This window comes from Ixodes scapularis, unplaced genomic scaffold (assembly GCF_016920785.2).
Source record: "Ixodes scapularis isolate PalLabHiFi unplaced genomic scaffold, ASM1692078v2 PGA_scaffold7__128_contigs__length_106722199, whole genome shotgun sequence".
Classification (NCBI taxonomy): Eukaryota; Metazoa; Arthropoda; class Arachnida; order Ixodida; family Ixodidae; genus Ixodes; species Ixodes scapularis.
In genome coordinates, this window is record NW_024609882.1 from 24,755,493 (window position 1) to 24,773,319 (window position 17,827).

General features: G+C 43.8%; 1 protein-coding gene across 4 annotated transcripts; it reads left to right on the forward strand.

The window, feature by feature from the left end:
* The first annotated feature begins 222 nt into the window (after positions 1-222).
* LOC8025806 (ethanolamine kinase 1) lies at positions 223-17,564 on the forward strand. Of its 4 annotated transcripts, none has more exons than XM_042286553.1 (10): positions 223-513; positions 2,301-2,614; positions 3,816-4,081; positions 10,379-10,522; positions 13,112-13,117; positions 14,528-14,670; positions 15,615-15,698; positions 15,819-15,976; positions 16,581-16,654; positions 17,256-17,564. In XM_042286553.1, the coding sequence occupies exons 2-10, from the start codon at positions 2,456-2,458 to the stop codon at positions 17,332-17,334; spliced, it is 1,113 nt and encodes a 370-aa protein (XP_042142487.1). In that variant the 5' UTR covers positions 223-513; positions 2,301-2,455; the 3' UTR covers positions 17,335-17,564. The 4 variants fall into 4 exon arrangements, with proteins under 4 accessions (XP_042142487.1, XP_042142485.1, XP_029825394.3 ...); XM_042286551.1 differs by having other exon boundaries at positions 223-503; XM_029969534.4 differs by lacking the exon at positions 223-513 and adding an exon at positions 1,754-2,065.
* Positions 17,565-17,827: the final 263 nt, after the last annotated feature.

Here is a 17,827-nt window from a genome sequence, read left to right on the forward strand (position 1 = left end):
AGTGCGGTCGCGTTGTGTGGTCACGGCGTGTGCTCTACGCAACTTGTATCCACTCAAACACCACGAGCGCACAAGAAACCGATGTAGAAGACGTCATATTCGCTCAAAGTCAACTTTGTTCGACGTTTGAATAATCGAAGCGGCTCGGCGTGCGCTCGATTGCTCGGATGCTTTTACACGTTGTCACGTGATTTAAAGGGAACATTAAAGTGCCTCAACAGAGGGTGCGTCGGTCGTTTCTTGCAGTTTCTTCGTTTGTTGTCGTGTTTTCATCTTCTATATTTGGCTCAACGTTCATTAAGCGGTCGTGCGCGTTTGTCCGCCGGTGTGGCCAGAAACACGAATCAACAGTTTGGCGATGTGAAACTTGTCCACTGCGGCGCCAGCAGATTTTAATCCACGTGCGGCGGCGACTTCGACTCCCAGCGATAGCGTCCCCGAGGTTTCGATTCCGGAGAAACCGAAGCTACACGGTCATCATAGCGGAGCCCAAAGAGCGTCAGGTATTCCAATGTATGGGCGACACATGAGGCGCATGTTCTGCCAAAAACAAACACCTTACGTACGGGTGCACCGCTCAAACGTAAATAGTAAACCGGCTGAAACACTGCCCCCAACGAATTGCTTACCAATAAAGTACAAATTAAATGTATAATCCCGTATTGCGAACATTTGACGCGCTATATCCGAATCCGCCGGTTCGATACAAACATCAATACGTTAGTGCGTGCACAGGTGGTGTTTCTGGTTGGTCTGGTTTTTACGGCTTTTAACACGAAAACATGCTGCACTGCTCTTATAGCAATATATTTAGTGCGTTTCTTTTTTAACATATATACTGATTTTGGTTCTGCTCTAACAGGTAGTTTTCTATCGTTAGCACGGTGTGGCTGACCGGCTGACCCTTTAAAAGTGATTACAACTGTTGATCGAATCACGTATGTACACAAGTTATTACAAAAAAATTAAAAAAAAAAGCCAGGATGAAATTAATTTTATTATAAAAAGTCTGCTACTGCAAACATGATTTCTGGCCTCACCAGCTCATTAGTATTATTTGTTTGTGTCTTTTCAGCACTCACGAAATAATTACTCCTATGCACCCCCCCCCCCCCCCCCTCCCTCCCTCCCAAAAAAATATTCCTGTCTATGCCACTGATATGCTCCCCACCAACACAAAAATTATATCTATATACACATGTGCTCGAGATAAATCGGCACATGCCAAGTGACCACTGTACACTATAGTACCCCTTGTTTTCAATTTAATCATTTATTTTATTTATTTACACAAACAATATTATTGTATAGAATTTTTAGATGTGCATTTCACATAACTATGGCAATATGCATATTCTGAAATGATAAAAAGGATGGATGTTAAATGTCAGCGTTAACTGTCTTTCACTGCATGTCTTGTTGGAAAGCGGTTGCCACACAATCGGAAATCTGACATTTTCCTCTGGGCACATTGAATCCATTATTGCGATACTTAGGCAACAGAGCCATTTGCTTTTTTTTTTCTCTTGCATCTGCTGTCATTAAGAGAACTGGTTTTGGCATCAGGTTGTTTGCTTTGTCGACTGCAAGTCTGGCCCTAGAATCGTTTGCTCGGAGCAGACAGCCAGTCCAATTTTTGCGTTTGTAGCAGCATGAGGAACTTGCATCGCTCATACTATATATAACTGGTTTAATCAAAGTGCTTGTATTTTTTTAAAAATATTTTTGTGGCAAAGAATTAAGTTTCCTTAAACAAACTGTTACTTTTCTCAGTGGTTCAAGCAAAGAGCAGATATGAGATAGGTTCATAATAAGGTCACAGCTTTTCTTTGTAATTTTATCAACTCTTAGAGAGATAGCACAATCACTACTTGGTTTGAAGCACCTCTTCTAACCCTTTCAGATAGCTTGCAGAGATAGTTCTGCTCCATTGAAGCTCCTGCATTTTGTTGTATACTATTTTATAATAGCTAGGTGCCGCCAATTGTATCTGTGTGCTTGGTTTCATTTAGAACAGCACAGTTGCGTGGTCTGACATTGGTGGCTTAGAGAAAAAAAATAATTGGTATTCATTATGTTTGTTTTTCCACTATAATGCTTATAACAAAAATATGTACTCCAATAAGGTTGCATCGAAAAGTTCTAACAGTTGCCTGACACACTTTCAGAAGCACATATGTAGTGGTTTGTTTGCCTGAAGCTTTTAAAGATAGCGGGGAAGATGCAGAAACGGCTCTCGTTCCCGGTAAAAGACAGAAATGTGGGCGTCTTTCCCTTATCGCTGTTGTCTTTTCTTTCAGCAAGCTGCGGGGAAGGCACGGATCAACAAGGAGATTGTGTTGGGGGTCTCGGGTTTTGAGTGCGGGGGCCCCACTACTGAGATAGCGTCGTCCGCAAACTAGCAGGCAACGGCATGAGCAGACGACGCACAAGGCACTGAGCAGACGGCGGCACCATGTTTCAGCTGCAGAACGGGGCTGGGGAGGAGCACGAGAACCTCAGGGTTGTGGACGTGTTTGTCGATGGCTCGTCGGAGGAATCGCTCCGCTGCGGTGCACTGAAGGTGCTTCGACATGTGCGACCGGATTGGGACTTGGACAATGTCTGCTTTAAGGTAGGATTTCTTCATCCATCCCCCAATCCAGCTTTTTCGGAAACACTAGTGCCACTTGCCTGGAAATGTACACTCACACAGACTGGGTAGGGTGACGCTACACACATCTCGACTTCGCTTCCGAAGCTCCGGCAGTTTTTTAAGCTACCCAATCTAAACACATTTTCGGAAAGCCCAGGTTTTACTACTTCCAGAATGCTGTTCGTTATATTTAAATTAAAAATAGCTATGAGAACATGAAAAATGAAGGTGATGCCAAAACGAACGCTCAAAGTTTCCCGCACACTCTAGTAACGTGATGTCACATGTTGCGTAACTTACAAGTGGAGTAGGCGGTCCACTAAAAGTGCAGTATTTTGCATGTTGTTTCCACCTTGCTGGCACAAGCTTCCCCAGCATTTATTTAACATCACACTTTTTGTAGCCCGTCAAGAACAAGCTGTACTGCCCCCCCCCCCCCCCCTCCCCCCTCCCCTGTATGCTACATTTGATGTCATGTTTTTCAGTGTTGGCAGGAAAGGCTCTCGGCCTCTCGAACCAAACTTGAAACTTCAATAATAATCATAATAATAAAATATAATGATGCTTTTTTGTTATTCCGTACCTCAGAAAGACCTAACTCCCGATATGAGGCACGTCTGCGATTATGCTACTTGCGCAGCACGCTCATAGAAAAACAACATAGTTAATAAAAAAGTAAATCGAAGCCTGATGTTTTTGCATTTAAAATGCACATACTTTGTAGAAGCATCTAAAGACTTATTTGGGTTAAATGGCATCAAGAGACACTTGCATGCGGCTGATCAGGCACACCTTCTCTCGAGAACCAGGATTGAAATGTCGAGGCATGTGACAGTTAACGAAACAACTAACGGAATAACTTTGCAAAAAAAAAATTAATTGCGACTTGTTACTAACTTAGATCTGTGTATTAATGTGTGGAACCGATTTCGAGTCAAATATTATACTCTGTATCATACTTAGGGTTCAACGCCGTCAAAGCTGAGTGCATGAATGCAGTGTTTGATCTTGCAGATCATTTGCATGAATTCTCGTGCAAATTAAACCACAGATGAAACCACGCTCACATGCCAGTAGCTTTGACAGTGCTGTATACTAAGAATGAAGTGGAGTATGGTGGCTATTAAGATTTCGCGGGAGCTCACCTTTATTAATGTCGATGACAATCACACGCTTACAGACGTTTACAGACGGAATTACAAACCAGCTGGTGGGCTGCTGGGAAGGCGGGGGCACCCTGGGGGAGGATGCGGTGCTGCTGCGCATCTACGGCCAGAAGACGGAGCTGTTCATCGACCGGTCGGCCGAGGTCACCAACATGCTGCTCCTGCACGCACACGGCCTTGCCGCGCCCCTGCACTGCGCCTTCCGCAACGGCTTGTGCTACGGCTACAACACAGGGCGCGTTGGGGACACCGCCCTCGTCTGCCACCCGCATATCTCCAAGTGAGCCCCCAACCAATCGATCAATCAACCAACAAGTCAGTCAATCGTCTGCCGTTCACACACCTCCAAGTGAGCCCCCAATTGGTCAATCACTCGTCTGCCACCCACATGTCTCTCAGTGAGCCCCCAATCAATTGATCAATCAGTTATCTGCCACCCACAGGTCGCCCCAAGTGAGCCCCCAGTCAATCAATCAATCGTTTGCTGCCCTCACGTCTCCAAGTGAGCCCAATCAAAAAATTGTATGCTGCCCACATGTCTCCAAGTGAACCCCTAATCAATCAGTCAATATTTTCGAACGTGATAGAAATAACAGCTGCAAAAAACGAGGACCATGAAAGGAACACTTGCTACAGGACAACAGCTGTACTCGCAACTGAACTTTATTACTCGGAAGGAAAGAAGGAAGAAAACACATAACATGTCTCCATCAAATTACGTGGTGTGCACACAACAAAAGGCCCTACACGTGGCCCATATCGTCAAGGGGGGATTACTGGACACTACTTGTGCCGCTCATGGTTGGGCAAAAGAAAGGTATTCCTTTGTCAGAGGGAGCCACCGACAGCTTGCTGACAGATCTTGTGCCTAGGCACAAAATAAACAAGGTCTCAATAATTTTGTGCATAGTCTTCTCTCTGTGTCTCCAGTTAAAGCACAGCTGTTGTCCCATCGCATGTGTTCCTTTCATGGTCATTATTTTTTGTAGCTCTTATTCCTGTCACGCAGGGGTGAAAGCGCTGTGCCATTGTGCGCCAATCCATTTTCGCTGTGCCATCCGGCTCCCAAGAGCAAACGCTGCACCAAAACTGCCAAAATAATTTATTTTTATTGCTAAATTTATGGAAGTATTTTTGTTTACTGGCCACAGTGGTTTACCGAGTTGTGTTTGTTATATAATTCTAAACCGGGCAAAAAGAATGCACCATACCGATGTGATTGTGTCAGCATTAAAGCAGGCGACTTTGTTTGTTGAAAACAGGAGCCAAGCACCTATTTTCTTCTAAGGAGAATGACCATGATTTATTCCGGACCAGGTAACTATACGCAGTGTTCCATTTTGTTTCATGGTCTCGTGTTGATGGGCTGTCAAGTGCCAGCAGCATGAGGGGAAAAGTAAATTCTTTGATTATTTTTCAGAAATATACTATACTGTATTAAAACGAATATATGAGCAGCACACAGTAAAAGTGTGTTTATTTCTTTTGCCCGTACCAGTGCCTTTGAAGCACTTGTTTGGGCACTTTGCTTTGTGCTGTCAGTGCCACAGCTCAGCCAACAACAACAACGTGTAGGTGTCTGATCTCCAAAAATGGAACATGCATTGGTGACTTTGTTAGAAGTACTTGGGCATCAGTTTGTTATTTACTTGTTATATTTTTTGGCAGAGTGGCACCAAACTTGGTCGCGTATATTCGAAATACTGTACACATTCAATGGCATGTATATAAATCATCATACCTAAAAGCGTGCTGGCACGTGGTCACCTATCATCTAATATCTCGGGAAAGCGGCAACTACTTTACGAGATTAGACATATTTTTGCTCTTTTTGCATGTTTAGGGTGTTTGCCGTTGCTGGGACCGCTTCTGTGCTCCTTATCCTTGTTGTAAACGTAACACTAAAAGCAATTATTGGCATGTCTCCTCTGTAAACTTTCTTTCTTGTAAATGACATACAAGGCAAATACATGCTCTGGCCATCAAACACAAGCCAACTGAAGGCCAAGGTGAACAGTGGGAATATCCTGCTGAATGACGCAAACTCTAAACTATTGTGCTAGAATGCATCCAAGCGACTTACTCGTGAGGAAAACCTTGTCTTGTGGTCTTACTTGCTAGTTTTGTCCATCAGATTTTATCAAACCTCTAAGCGAGCTCCTTTATTGTAGTGAGTCATGCTTGTTCCAGTATGGGCTTAAAGGGATGGTGAACCGTAATTTGGATTTCAAAAAAACAATGCTGGAGATGTAGGCGGGACGCTACAATCCCTACAACACTACTAGTAAGGCGATGTCTCAAATGGACGGCCGTATTCTTGGAAAAGAAAGTTGAGATTAAACCAGGCCGACGAGGCGCGTGACGTCAAGCTACCTAGTTTCCTCCTCTGTTCGCTTCGCTCCCTCAAGGCCGGGAGGCGGAGAAGACGCGAGGCCGTTCCCTCTCCTTCTCAGAGAAACATGACGTCAACATTCCTGCCAAATGCGCCCCTTTTTTTTGAGAAATACGCTCATCCGTTCGAGATATCGCTGTATGAGTGATGTTTTGGTGTTTGTAGCATCCCGTTGCACGTTTTGGCCGCGTGTTTTGGGGAATCCAGATTTCGGTTCAGCATCCCTTTAAGCAGCGTATGTAGGGGCAGGGATGCTATTATAAAGTTTTTAATATTTTGCATTTGTACTTTTATCATAGAGAGTAGAATCATACTCTGTTAACTTGGGTATTGGAATTAATTTATGTTGGCAAAACAGGTCACTTATAACATTTGTATTGTCTATCGATGAAAAGTAGTCGGTAAGGATGGGGCTTTATTTCAAACCATATTATTGCCTCTTGATATGGTTTTGTTTTCAGTAGACTTATGGAAGTTGTGATTTGGGTTGTTAAATAGGTACAACTTCTAGCAGGACAGTTCTCAATAGCTGCCGTTCACACGAATTACAATCAAGCTGCTTGCTTTTGATGCTATGAGCTGGATTGTATTTAAGGAAAAGGTATGTTTGGAAATGGTTCTGGGACGTCATATGGAGATGCCTTTTGCGCTGTGCTACTTTTGTATTTATAAAAACACATCTGAAGTTATAGCCACATCTTTAACCTGGGTGACCAGATGCAATATTTACTTGTACTGCTACAAAACTCTACTTTTGTGGTTCCTAAACTGTTCCAAAGGAGCTATTACTGCTCCCAGACTTTCTGCAAAAGGCAGAAGCTCTCTTCCACCCCTGCTGTCATGTTAAACTATTACCAACTCGCCAAGTTCAACACTCTATCCAGTCTTGTTTATTTCCTTTTCCCAAGGCAAGAAGGAACTTTCCTTGGTAGGTCTAAGGGTACAAAAGGCGTAACAGTCGCCTGACGGTACCAATGGCCTGCAGGCATGCGGCTATCTGCGCACTCCCTCCCAATGGTGGTTGATGGAAGCGTAGAATCGTTTCTTGGTTTGGCTACCTCTCCGTGATTCTGTTCTGATCATAGTTGAAAGAACAGTGAACTCCCCTCCCCCCAAAAGATTTTCCAAGTGCCTAAATAGGAGATATGCATGTCTCAACAACCTTAACTGAAGAAAAAACTCTAGCACAATATTTATGTTGCAAGACCCATTTTCAGATAGGAGTAGTGCCGTGCGAATATTAGAATTTTTAAATAGTAGTTTCGAATAATGCGCTATTTGAAATTCGCTTTGAGAGGAACTGCAATATTCAGACTTTTCAAAGTGTTGATCGCGGCAAGTCAGAGCTGTATGTAGAGAGAGTTTGGCCATTCATTGGGAAGTGTAGGAGGCAATTGATGAGGTGCCATTGGCCAAAAACGGGGTGGGCATGTTCCAGGGCGTCTTCGGAAATTTAATAGTGGCCAACCAGAAGCTGCAAATATTACTCTGGTGGTGGTCACTAGAAGGAAAATTAATAAATGCGTCGGAGGATCTCTCAGTGACTGAAAATATGGTGCACGTAATGTTTCGATCCACACTCATCCAAAATCATAGTGGAACACATATAAATATATATAGAAGATATAAAAAGCGTGCGCGACTACCAGAACGATCAACATAATTCGTACGCCAGGCACCGAGGGCCGGGTATCTGCCGTCCGAGGGGTCAAGTTCTGTCCAACAAAACAGAGTTCGAGCGGCACATTAGTTTCTTACATCTTTTTACATGATCATAGGCGAAACATCAGGTGCACCGTATTTTCATCCATGAAGAGTTACTACATTCAACTCTTACATACTTCTTCAAACTGTTTCTCGCTACCATCACAAAGGGTATTAGTTTCGGCTTCTGGTTGGCCAAGAGAGCATGTCAAGTCCTCTACCTGCGTCTGGTGCACGCATTGACCAAGCTCTCTCTATAAATGGCTCTGCGGCGAGTTAGCCCCGTTGAGTGTGCTTCTCACCGAGCACCTGTGCACTGCGGGGAAGCAATACCCGCGACAGAGCTCATGGGCTTTTTGGGTATTGTTTCCCACAGCACATAGGTGCTCGGTGGGAAGCGCACTCAACGGGGCTAGCCCACAGCGATTATGCCACTGTTAGGCGGCAATGTCTTGACAACCTGCTCTCATCATTCGTGCTTGTTTAGTTGTTTCTTTTTGTCAAATTTGAAATTGAAGAAATGATATTTGCATATATAGCGAGCAGATCTATAAATCCCCTCGATTAGGATATCTGCGACAATTCTGTTCTTCACATGCCGCAGTCAATAAATATATCTACATTAGAATTAACTGAGCTTAGAAGTGGACAAACAGAAGGTTGGGAACAGCCTTCACGAGTTCAGCTGAATTCGTTTAAGCATGATGCACGGTAGTGAAAGGCTTGGAGAAATCATTCAATATTTGATTAGAAATTATTCGGTCAAAACCTCTATTCGCTTCAAACTCAAAATCCACTATTCGCACATGACTAGCTAGAAGTGATTCCAAAACATGTTTATATTTCAGGGTCAATGTCTTGATGTAGAAGTATGTTTCAGAATCGCTCGCTAACTCAGAATGAGTCTTGCAACATTTATATTGTGCTAGAAATTGTTCAATTTTTTTCATTGAAAGCTTATCTTGGGGCATTCGGTATCTAACACTTCAATTTAAAAAAAAAAAAATATATATATATATTTAGGGTGGGGGGGTTTGAGGGGGGGGGGGGAAATTATGCGACAATACTTTTGCTTCGATTAACTCTGTCTTCCAATCATAGTTAAAGCAGCCGTGAAATAATTTCTGCCATTTGGGTAACTTCTTTCTGATTTTATGTTCACTCTCTCCCACACATACTTTAAGGAACCATGGAACAACAAGTTTTTGCTTTGATTCTCTCTCTGCAACTCATGTTCTTCACTGAAACAAATGAGGGCAATAGACATGTCTGAACATCGAATTTCTGACTGGAAATCAAATTTGAATTTTGAAATTAGATTGCAAATCATATTAAAATATTTTTGAATGTTTTACATTTTAGGGAACATACATATGAAAAGGAACAGTTTTGTTGCATGAAAAGAATTCCACATACTGGTATTAAGAAAGAAAAAAGGCAATGATTAGATGAGTCAGGTCAAACATGATATAACATGATAGGCAAAGGAATGACTACGCTATTTAAAGAGAAATTGAAACGGTTCTGTCTTTCAGGAAAAACACTTAAATCGTCTTCATTTGGCCTCCTGGATTACAAACATCGAGATTATTTTTCAATTTGGTGCACGGAGGCTTGCAGAAAATCATTTTCAAAGTACCACTCAAGCCACTCCTTCCCGGAGTGTGATGTCATATCCAGAGTTTTCAGAATCTCCACTCTCGCACATTTTCAGCCCCTATCAAAGCTATGCACATGCTCTCCTGCCATGTTCAAAAAGGTTGGAAAAAGAAGTCACGAGTGGTGTCGGTGCGGGGGAAAATACTTGGCTAGCTTGCGTTGCACGCGCTGCCCACACGAGCAACACACCCTTGGCGGCCGAAAGATCTGGGTATGACATAACGACTTTCCGGAGATTTTTTGTTTTCTCGCATACGGTTGCATTTTCGGGGAGAACAGACGTGATATTCGGATTCACAGGATAAAGAATACTCTAGAATTCACCTCTAACTCGTTTTTTTCTAAGAACCTCTTCAGCTTCCCTTTAATTTAAAGAATCGAAAATATGAAGATGAATGACCCATACTAATAAAATAGAAAAAAAGTTACAAATCCCCCCCCACCCCCCCCCCCCCAAAAAAAAAAAAAAAAAATCTTTGTTTTTTTTAGCATTGTTTATGAAATTGGGATCAAACTGTTATCATAACCATTGGTGGCTGTCCTACAATAGTGTGCCGAATTCCCGAGCCCATCGAGCCAACCAAATGGCTCCAAGGCTTTCAGCCGTTTTCTTAGTATGGCAATGCAAAGCAGGGAAGCTTGACACGCGACCACCGGCGCGAAGGAGTGAAGCTTGACGCCGGAACGCTAGAGCGAATTTTGAAGACGTCGTTCATAATTTTCGAATTTTCAAAGAACTCTAGAATACTTTAAACACTAAAGGTGTGCCAGAAGAACCCGTGCCATAGTTGACCTCTGTGTGCATGCCTCCACTCTACGCAGGTTGATAGCGCAGACCCTGGCTCGGATGCACTCGCTGAAGCTGTGCAAGGGGGGCCGCAAGGCTGTACCCTCCCTGTTTCCCACCATGCGGAAGTACCTCAGCCTCATTCCCACAGAGTTTGCAGACCTGGCGAAGAATGAAAGGTGACTTTTTGCTTTTTAGGTGCCTCATTGAGTATCTGGATGCGGACGGGGGCATTTAGTGTCATCCTGTTGGTTTTCTTTTGCGTTTGACTGTGGAGGTAGGCTCTTTTTTTTTAGTTTTCGTGACAGGCAAAGATTTTTCGTTAAGCTGGAGGTTTGTGACTTTGACAAGTGGGCTTTGTATTGACACCTTTTTCCCCCGAACATTGCAAGCACTCTTATCTTGTGGAAAGAGGTGTTATATTATGTGTGTTATTGTTATACCCTTGCGTACCACAGTTTTGGCAAGCAAATTTATTATTATTATTTTTTTTTTTTTTTATTATGATTATTACTTTAAAGTTGGTCTTCCTGTCAGTTTTGTTTCTTCTTGATCAGTTCAAGATTTTGTTTTCAGTTGAAAGATTTTTTTGTGATCTCATCTGCTTTTCGTTGTGTCCAGGGGAAGGTTTTAAGGTGCTTTGATAGCACTTGCTGGATTTTTCAGTTGATTAAAATACCCTTCCTGTTAGCTGTCTGTCCAATCCTAACTGAGTGGCATTCTTACTCTACAAGACATGCTAGTGGGATTAATAACGAGAGATAAAGTAGGTGTCATAATTATGAGTTGGTTTCTTTTTTAATGAGCACTGATGAGTAAAAAAAAAAAAGAAGAAGCTTAAAGGGACACTGACAGGGTATTTATGCTCGCTGAAGTGTTTAGTTGTACGTGACATATGAGAGCTCAACTACCTAGAACAGAATTTGCGGCTCGAAATTCGGTTTCTTTCCGCCCGAAAACCGCCGATCAAGAACTGGCCGGTTCGAGTCTCGCTCACTCTCTTTTCCGCGGTCACGGGCCATTTTCTAAGGTATCGATGCGACCACCAAATTTAATCAAAGTCGTGGGTCACTGAAGGCGCACACTCAATATTAAAAACAGAAAAAAATATTAAACCCATTCTTTGTGGCTTCTAAAAAGCTGCAAATACGTTGATTGAAAAAAAAGTTCCACAGACAACCGGAAGCATTCTGTGCGTGCGTCGTTTCGCGTATCGTGGGACTCGCAGGGACGGCGATGGCAGCGGACGACGAACTGTCGTTCGCGGTACCGGCGAATTTTGTCTACCTTTAAAAGAGAAATTTGGGACTGGTCAAAAGAATTGGTATTCATCCCGTACGACACGCCCGACCACCAAGCCGATTTGCACGAAGACGTCGCCGAGCCGTCGCTCCCTTCTTGTGGCTGAAGACATCGCTCGCGCAAACGTCAAGCGCGACGTGTCTACTTCGAGTTGAATATGCACGCGTACGATTTCTTTACTAGGTGAGAATGTCGCCAATGCGTGGTGCATCCCGACTTCGACCCGGGAGTGCTTTTGCTACAGGAAAATCGGCAGCAAACTTTCCAACTTACAGTTTATCGGCTGAATCGTTACTACGGAAAAAGATCTCCCAGTTTCTATGCGCCCCAGTAGCTCAGTGGGAAAGACGTCCGCGTCACACGCGGTAGGACTGGGCTCGATCCCCCGTGAAACCCTCTTTTTTTTTTTATATAAAATATTTTCTGATGTCTCCATTTCTTTTTTTTTTTACAATTATTGCTGAAGAAACAAAAAACACAAAAATAAAACAAATGTGGACGACACGTCGCTGAATTAAATGGTATGGGATTTCCTTTTTGACACCTGCGAACTCAATGTAATCACTTTTCACAAAATGCAAGGAGCATATAAATCAGGTAGCGTCCGCTTTCCGATGTGCCCGTAAATGTTCTACAGGAATTGCAGCCAGCCATTGGTCCCGATCCCGTTGATCTATCGGAAACCCTGTCGCACAATGCCACTTCTGTTTCGGACGCAGGACATGTGAGCTAGCTCTTCACGCAACATCTTGGGTGTATTCTTTTCGGAGCCCATCAAAATTCACCACGGGCACTCACTACTCATCTCCAACTCCTCAATGTACAAAACGACTCATCTTGGAGTACAGAACAACGAGCGGAACATACATAACTGCAAAAGAATCCCACGGCGAACAGTTCCCGTACGCCGCATGTCGTCTGCAACGGGAAAAAGGAAAAAAAAAAAAAAAAAAACACGGTCGGGTGTAGCCACGTGACTTCCGCCACTCACTCTCTTTTCTCCACTTCTCCGACCTCCGTCGGGTTTCGGTTTCGGTTTCGAGCAGTTGCGTCTTTTGGCTTTATTAAAAAAATACGCGACTCTGTTGCAAAATATTAATTGGGTAGTCCTATGACACCATAATAAAGCGCCTGGCAAAAAATTAAAAAAAAAATTTGGGGGGTGTCAGTGTCCCTTTAAAGTAGCATTTAATTAACTCACCATGATCAGTTGTCGAGAAGAGGTGTCTGTAAAAACGGAGCACGGCGCTCGCAGCTCGTTAAAACTGCTGTTGTTAAGTCGAGCTGATATCGTACATACAATTTTAAAAAAGAGGTGCTGCCTTTAATTTTGTTTTGCGCTTCTTCAGTTGTCTACGGCATTATGTTTTATTTATTTGTGTTTGCTTCGTTTGCTTTTTTCTGGACAAACAAATGTTTTGTTTGCGCCTGCCGATCTGCCCATTCCCCTGCGGCCTGTCGAGTAGAGAGAGGTGAGTGCGACGGTCATCGTGAATTCCTGGAACAATCTTTCTGCACCCTACTGCTTCCTTTTTACTACTGGCTGTTCTTTTGGATCCTCTTTTCGCAGTCTGCCTGTGGTGGAGGATCTCTGCAATGATGACATTCCTTTCCTTTGGGCTACCACTTCTGCTTTTACCCTTTACCTCGTGCCCTTTTGCGCTTCCGAGAGTGAGCCATAGTCGGCTCTAGTCACTGCAGTACAACGCTCCAGTTAGTTTGTTCGTCTCCGAGGGCCTATGCAAGGAGCTGGGAGTGGTAAAAAGTCAGTGCATTGTTCAGTTGTTCTACTGATCTGTACATATCATGCTGATATTGTATGTATCTTGTTAATGGTATGGTATGTACTGGTGCATTGAGTCCCCATCTATATATTTTGCTCCTTTTAAGTTTTAGTATAGCCTGAATGTAATATATGTTATAGTAGCCTTTTACATACTCTTTCGGTACTTTTGTGTAGCTTCCAGAACTTAGTTGGCAAACTTAACACAAGTTTTGCATATTGGCAATTTTTATTAATGCTAAAGTTTACAATGTCTAGGGTCATGTGAAACTCACCATCAGCATAACAGTTTGTGAACTTTACTGAGGTTCTAAAATGAGGGATGCATAACTGTGTTCAAAAAGTAAAAAAAAAAAAAAAGTTTTTGTTACGGTTGAAGCATTATTTCCCCAAAGTTGGGGAGTCAAGCAACCGTAGTGGAAAGAACTGCCCTTTATGCCAAACCCTAATCTTAGGACTCTAAAAGAATCAGCAAATGGACCAACACAAATGTGGTTCCAACTGCAAGATCAAGACCGCTTGTGCACTGGCCTCTTTTTGTCTTTGTCCCTTGGGTTACATTCGACTGTCACCAATTTTCTTACTTTTCCCTCTGTCTCACGTTAAAAAAACACTGAAGTAAAAAAAAAAATTTTTTTTTTTATAAATGCTTAGATTGGACACCTGTCACAAAGCAAATATCTGTGAAATAAATTTTTTTAGTGCATACATTAATGTTGCGAGGCTAATTTTGAGTTGGGAGTGACTCAAAGCCAACATCTCGAAAGAGAAGCACATTTCCTAATTGGTTCAAGTTCAGCTTTTTAAAATGTGTCTTGGAACTTAAATGTTAAGCAAAATTAACCTTTTTTTTCTTCGTAAGTTTATTTTGTCAAAAATTAGCTTCTCGGGAGTTCAGTGTTCCTTTAACGTGGACCGCTGCAAAGGCTACAAGCATGAGCAGGCAGCTTTGGCTAGTGCTTTGGCATCCAGAGTGTCTGCGATCACAAGCGAGTAGCTTGCACTTAAATTGCCGTCGCCGCGGTTTGTGTTAAGACGAGACATACTACCTACCCTGGTTTGAAGCCCCCAGTGCGACAAGTGGCACCCTCTCTTGAAGGTTCATGTCCTGCATCCCGAGCAAGTTGGAGCTTGAGCGGGAGGTTCGGATCTTGGAGGAGCACCTTTCGGGGTTGGGCTCGCCCGTCGTGTTCTGCCACAACGACCTGCTCGTCAAGAACATTATCTACCAGGAGACGGAAGGTGTGTCTCGGCAGTTGCACTGTTTTTCGATTGGCCGAGATCGGTGGGTAGGAGGAAATAAGTGATAGAATTGTCAAATACTAGTCGTTTAGTGTCGTGCGATCAGCGGTGAATTGTTTCTTAGAAGTGTTCAATATTGGGAGGGACTGCACTTTAAAAAAGCTGGGTATTAGTGGGGAATAAATGAGGATGACTTAAGAACAGTGTCACAGATTGCGAATGTGTGTATTTGAGAAATCCGAGCGACGATAGAAAATCTGTACCATATAAAATCCTGTAAGGGCACCCATCCAAAATGAAGAGATAAATGGTGAAAAACATAAGGGCTATCTTTGGGGACGAGACGGCAAAATCATAAAAAAATTATGATGAACACAGGGGCACCCTCTACAAACCATATGACACGAGAACTGATACCGCAGATCGCAGTCACAGCAAATTTGGGTTTCACAACGCAAAAAACGAGCGAGAAAAGATACTGCAGACTGCAGATGCAGCAGATTCGTGTTTCATGGTGCGACGAAGACGCGGAATCCGGCTACAAACAACCGATATCGCGTGCGCCAATTGCGGACAAAAACACAAAAACTCTCTACGAACTCGCGTGTCGCGGGAACCGATGTTGCACGCACAGATTGCGGACAAAAGCGCAGGAGCCTGCTGCAAGCTCGCTTGTCAGATGTACTGGTACCGCAGACCATGCGGTTGATGCAGTTCCCCTTGGACATCAAGGAATGTTCGACGAGAGTCACATCAACCGCTCGTTCAGGGGTAGGCGGCGTAGGAATCGGGGGGGGCGAAGTTTCGGAATTTTTACGTTACCGATATTTAGCCAGAAAAAGGGGACGGGCGACCTGTCGGGGGTGGGCACCCTTACGAGATTTTACGGTACATGGCACACATTGTTTTCCTTTAAGAACTTCCAAACTTAAATTTCCTTTCAGACAAGGTGATCTTCATAGACTTTGAGTACGCCGACAACAACTACCAAGCCCTGGATATCGGGAATCACTTCTGCGAATTCGGAGGTGAGTTTTGACTTTTTCGCTCTCTGCATCCGCGTCCAATTGCCTTGTCATGTCTGATTGTGATCGCTAATCACGTTATCGTTTGTCTCGTTTTCTTTGCATCGATCTTGGGTCGACAAGGCGTGGCAAAGTTCGACACGTCGTTGTACCCCGCTCGCGAGTTCCAGCTCTCCTGGCTGAGGCATTACCTCGAAGAGTGGTACGGTCTTGTGGGCCGGGGCCGAGTGACGGACGACGACGTCCAGCTGCTCTATGTTCAGGTCAACAAGTTTGCTCTGGTGAGTTCCGCCGCCTCCTCCTTCGAGATTTCATGTCGCACCGGCCATACGGCGACATGGTGCAAACTACGAGGGCTCCATCGGTCGTTCACACGCTCAAGTTTGCGTGAGATCGAGTTAAAATGCAATCTCTTAGGATGCGAGAACACGACACTAGCGTGCTGGCACTATCTACGAGGTGACCCCGACACCGCATTTCACTAGAGCGAAGGTTTCTCGGCATTTGCGAGATCGATTGTACTTGCCGTCTACGAAATATATGGTCGTTGATTACATTGTCATAGAGTTTTCAAGATAAAAAAAAAAAGGATGTGCGACAGAGAAAAGAAGGAAATATACGATAAGAAACCATTACCTGCGTCAATTAAGACTACGGTTGTAGTGAGCTGTAGTTGGGGACTCGGTTTGCGACTGCGGTTTGAAGGCTCGAATGAAATTCTGAAGTCAACTTTTGGCTGCCCACACATTTCGAGCGGATTCGTGTGAACAACACTGGTTTCAACCTGTACATCGTCTGCGCGTTAAATTTTTCCCGTCTGCCTCCGCCACATTTTATTCCGAATTCTCGGAGTGGCTCTAACAATCGCGCCACTTCTCTTTCCAGGCTTCCTGCATGTTTTGGAGTCTCTGGGCTCTGATTCAGGCTGCACATTCCACGATCAAGTTTGACTTCCTCCAGTAGGTTTCACTTTGCAACTTGCTGGCCGTAATGCATGGGCTTATGCAAACTCGCGCGCAGTCGGCACAAGCCGAAACTACCCTGCCGTTAAAGTTAATAAAGCCTCGCAATGATTTTATGCCTTTTGCTAAATGCACTGTTCATAAGGAATTCTCGATGCTTGTTACATGTGGGGTGCGCATTAGGATTTCTTTCTGCCTCCGTACCTAGAGAAGGTTCCGATACCAACTGTTCAATGATGCCTACCATCATCACGCATGTGGGCTTCGTGTCGTCGGGCACAATTGGGGAAGGTATTTTGGATTAAAGTTTGCGTTCAGTATAACTGTACTTTCACATATATATATATATATAGTTTTTTTTTTTTTTTGTGAACGATTATTTTAATGTTTGCTAGGTTTTATCTTTTTCCGATGGCCGTGTCCTTGTTGTCCTCCGTGTGTCCTCGTTCAAGAATGTCCCTCCTCTTTTATGCCCCCTAGATCAGGCCCTACATATATACAAACAAAATTAGCTTTTTTTCTTTTTTTCCCCATTGCACACTTTAACGCATCTTCACAAATGACAAGCATGTGCTTTTCTTTCAAAACAAAAATGCAGGTTTGCTGTCGAACGACTGGACCTGTACAACAAGCGGAAGACTGAATTCATGGAGCTGGAAATTCGTCCGAGGTCCTAAAAGCCTCGCGGTGAAGCCGGCGAAGCGAAAACAAAGGGGCGAGATTACCTACTTCTTCTAGGAACTGTCGGGGCAAGATTTCATACCTCGCCGTCACGCAGAACTATTGACTACGTGACCGGAACGGCCAATTGTTGTTCTCTTCTTATTTACATAGTACGTGTGTGCCGTTTCAACAGTGTACCTCGGCGGCAGTATATTAGTCTTTTATGGGACCACTGCCCGTAAGCATTGTCCACATACCTTCGGATTTCCTACCCCTAAAAAAGTACTGGCAAAGGAACATAGAGATTTTTGCTCGGACTTGAAAGTTGGAGTGACGGGTCTCGGCCACAGTGCCTTACCTACCGCATTTTTTAGGAGGTCGACGCAAACTTCACCGTCGGGTTTTTCCCGTCGCCATTTAGCATTGTCGCATTTCCATCTGTCCCCCAACGTAAAGTCCCAGTGGTGCGTTTTAATTTTAATTTGTCGCTACCGCGCCTAGGGTGGC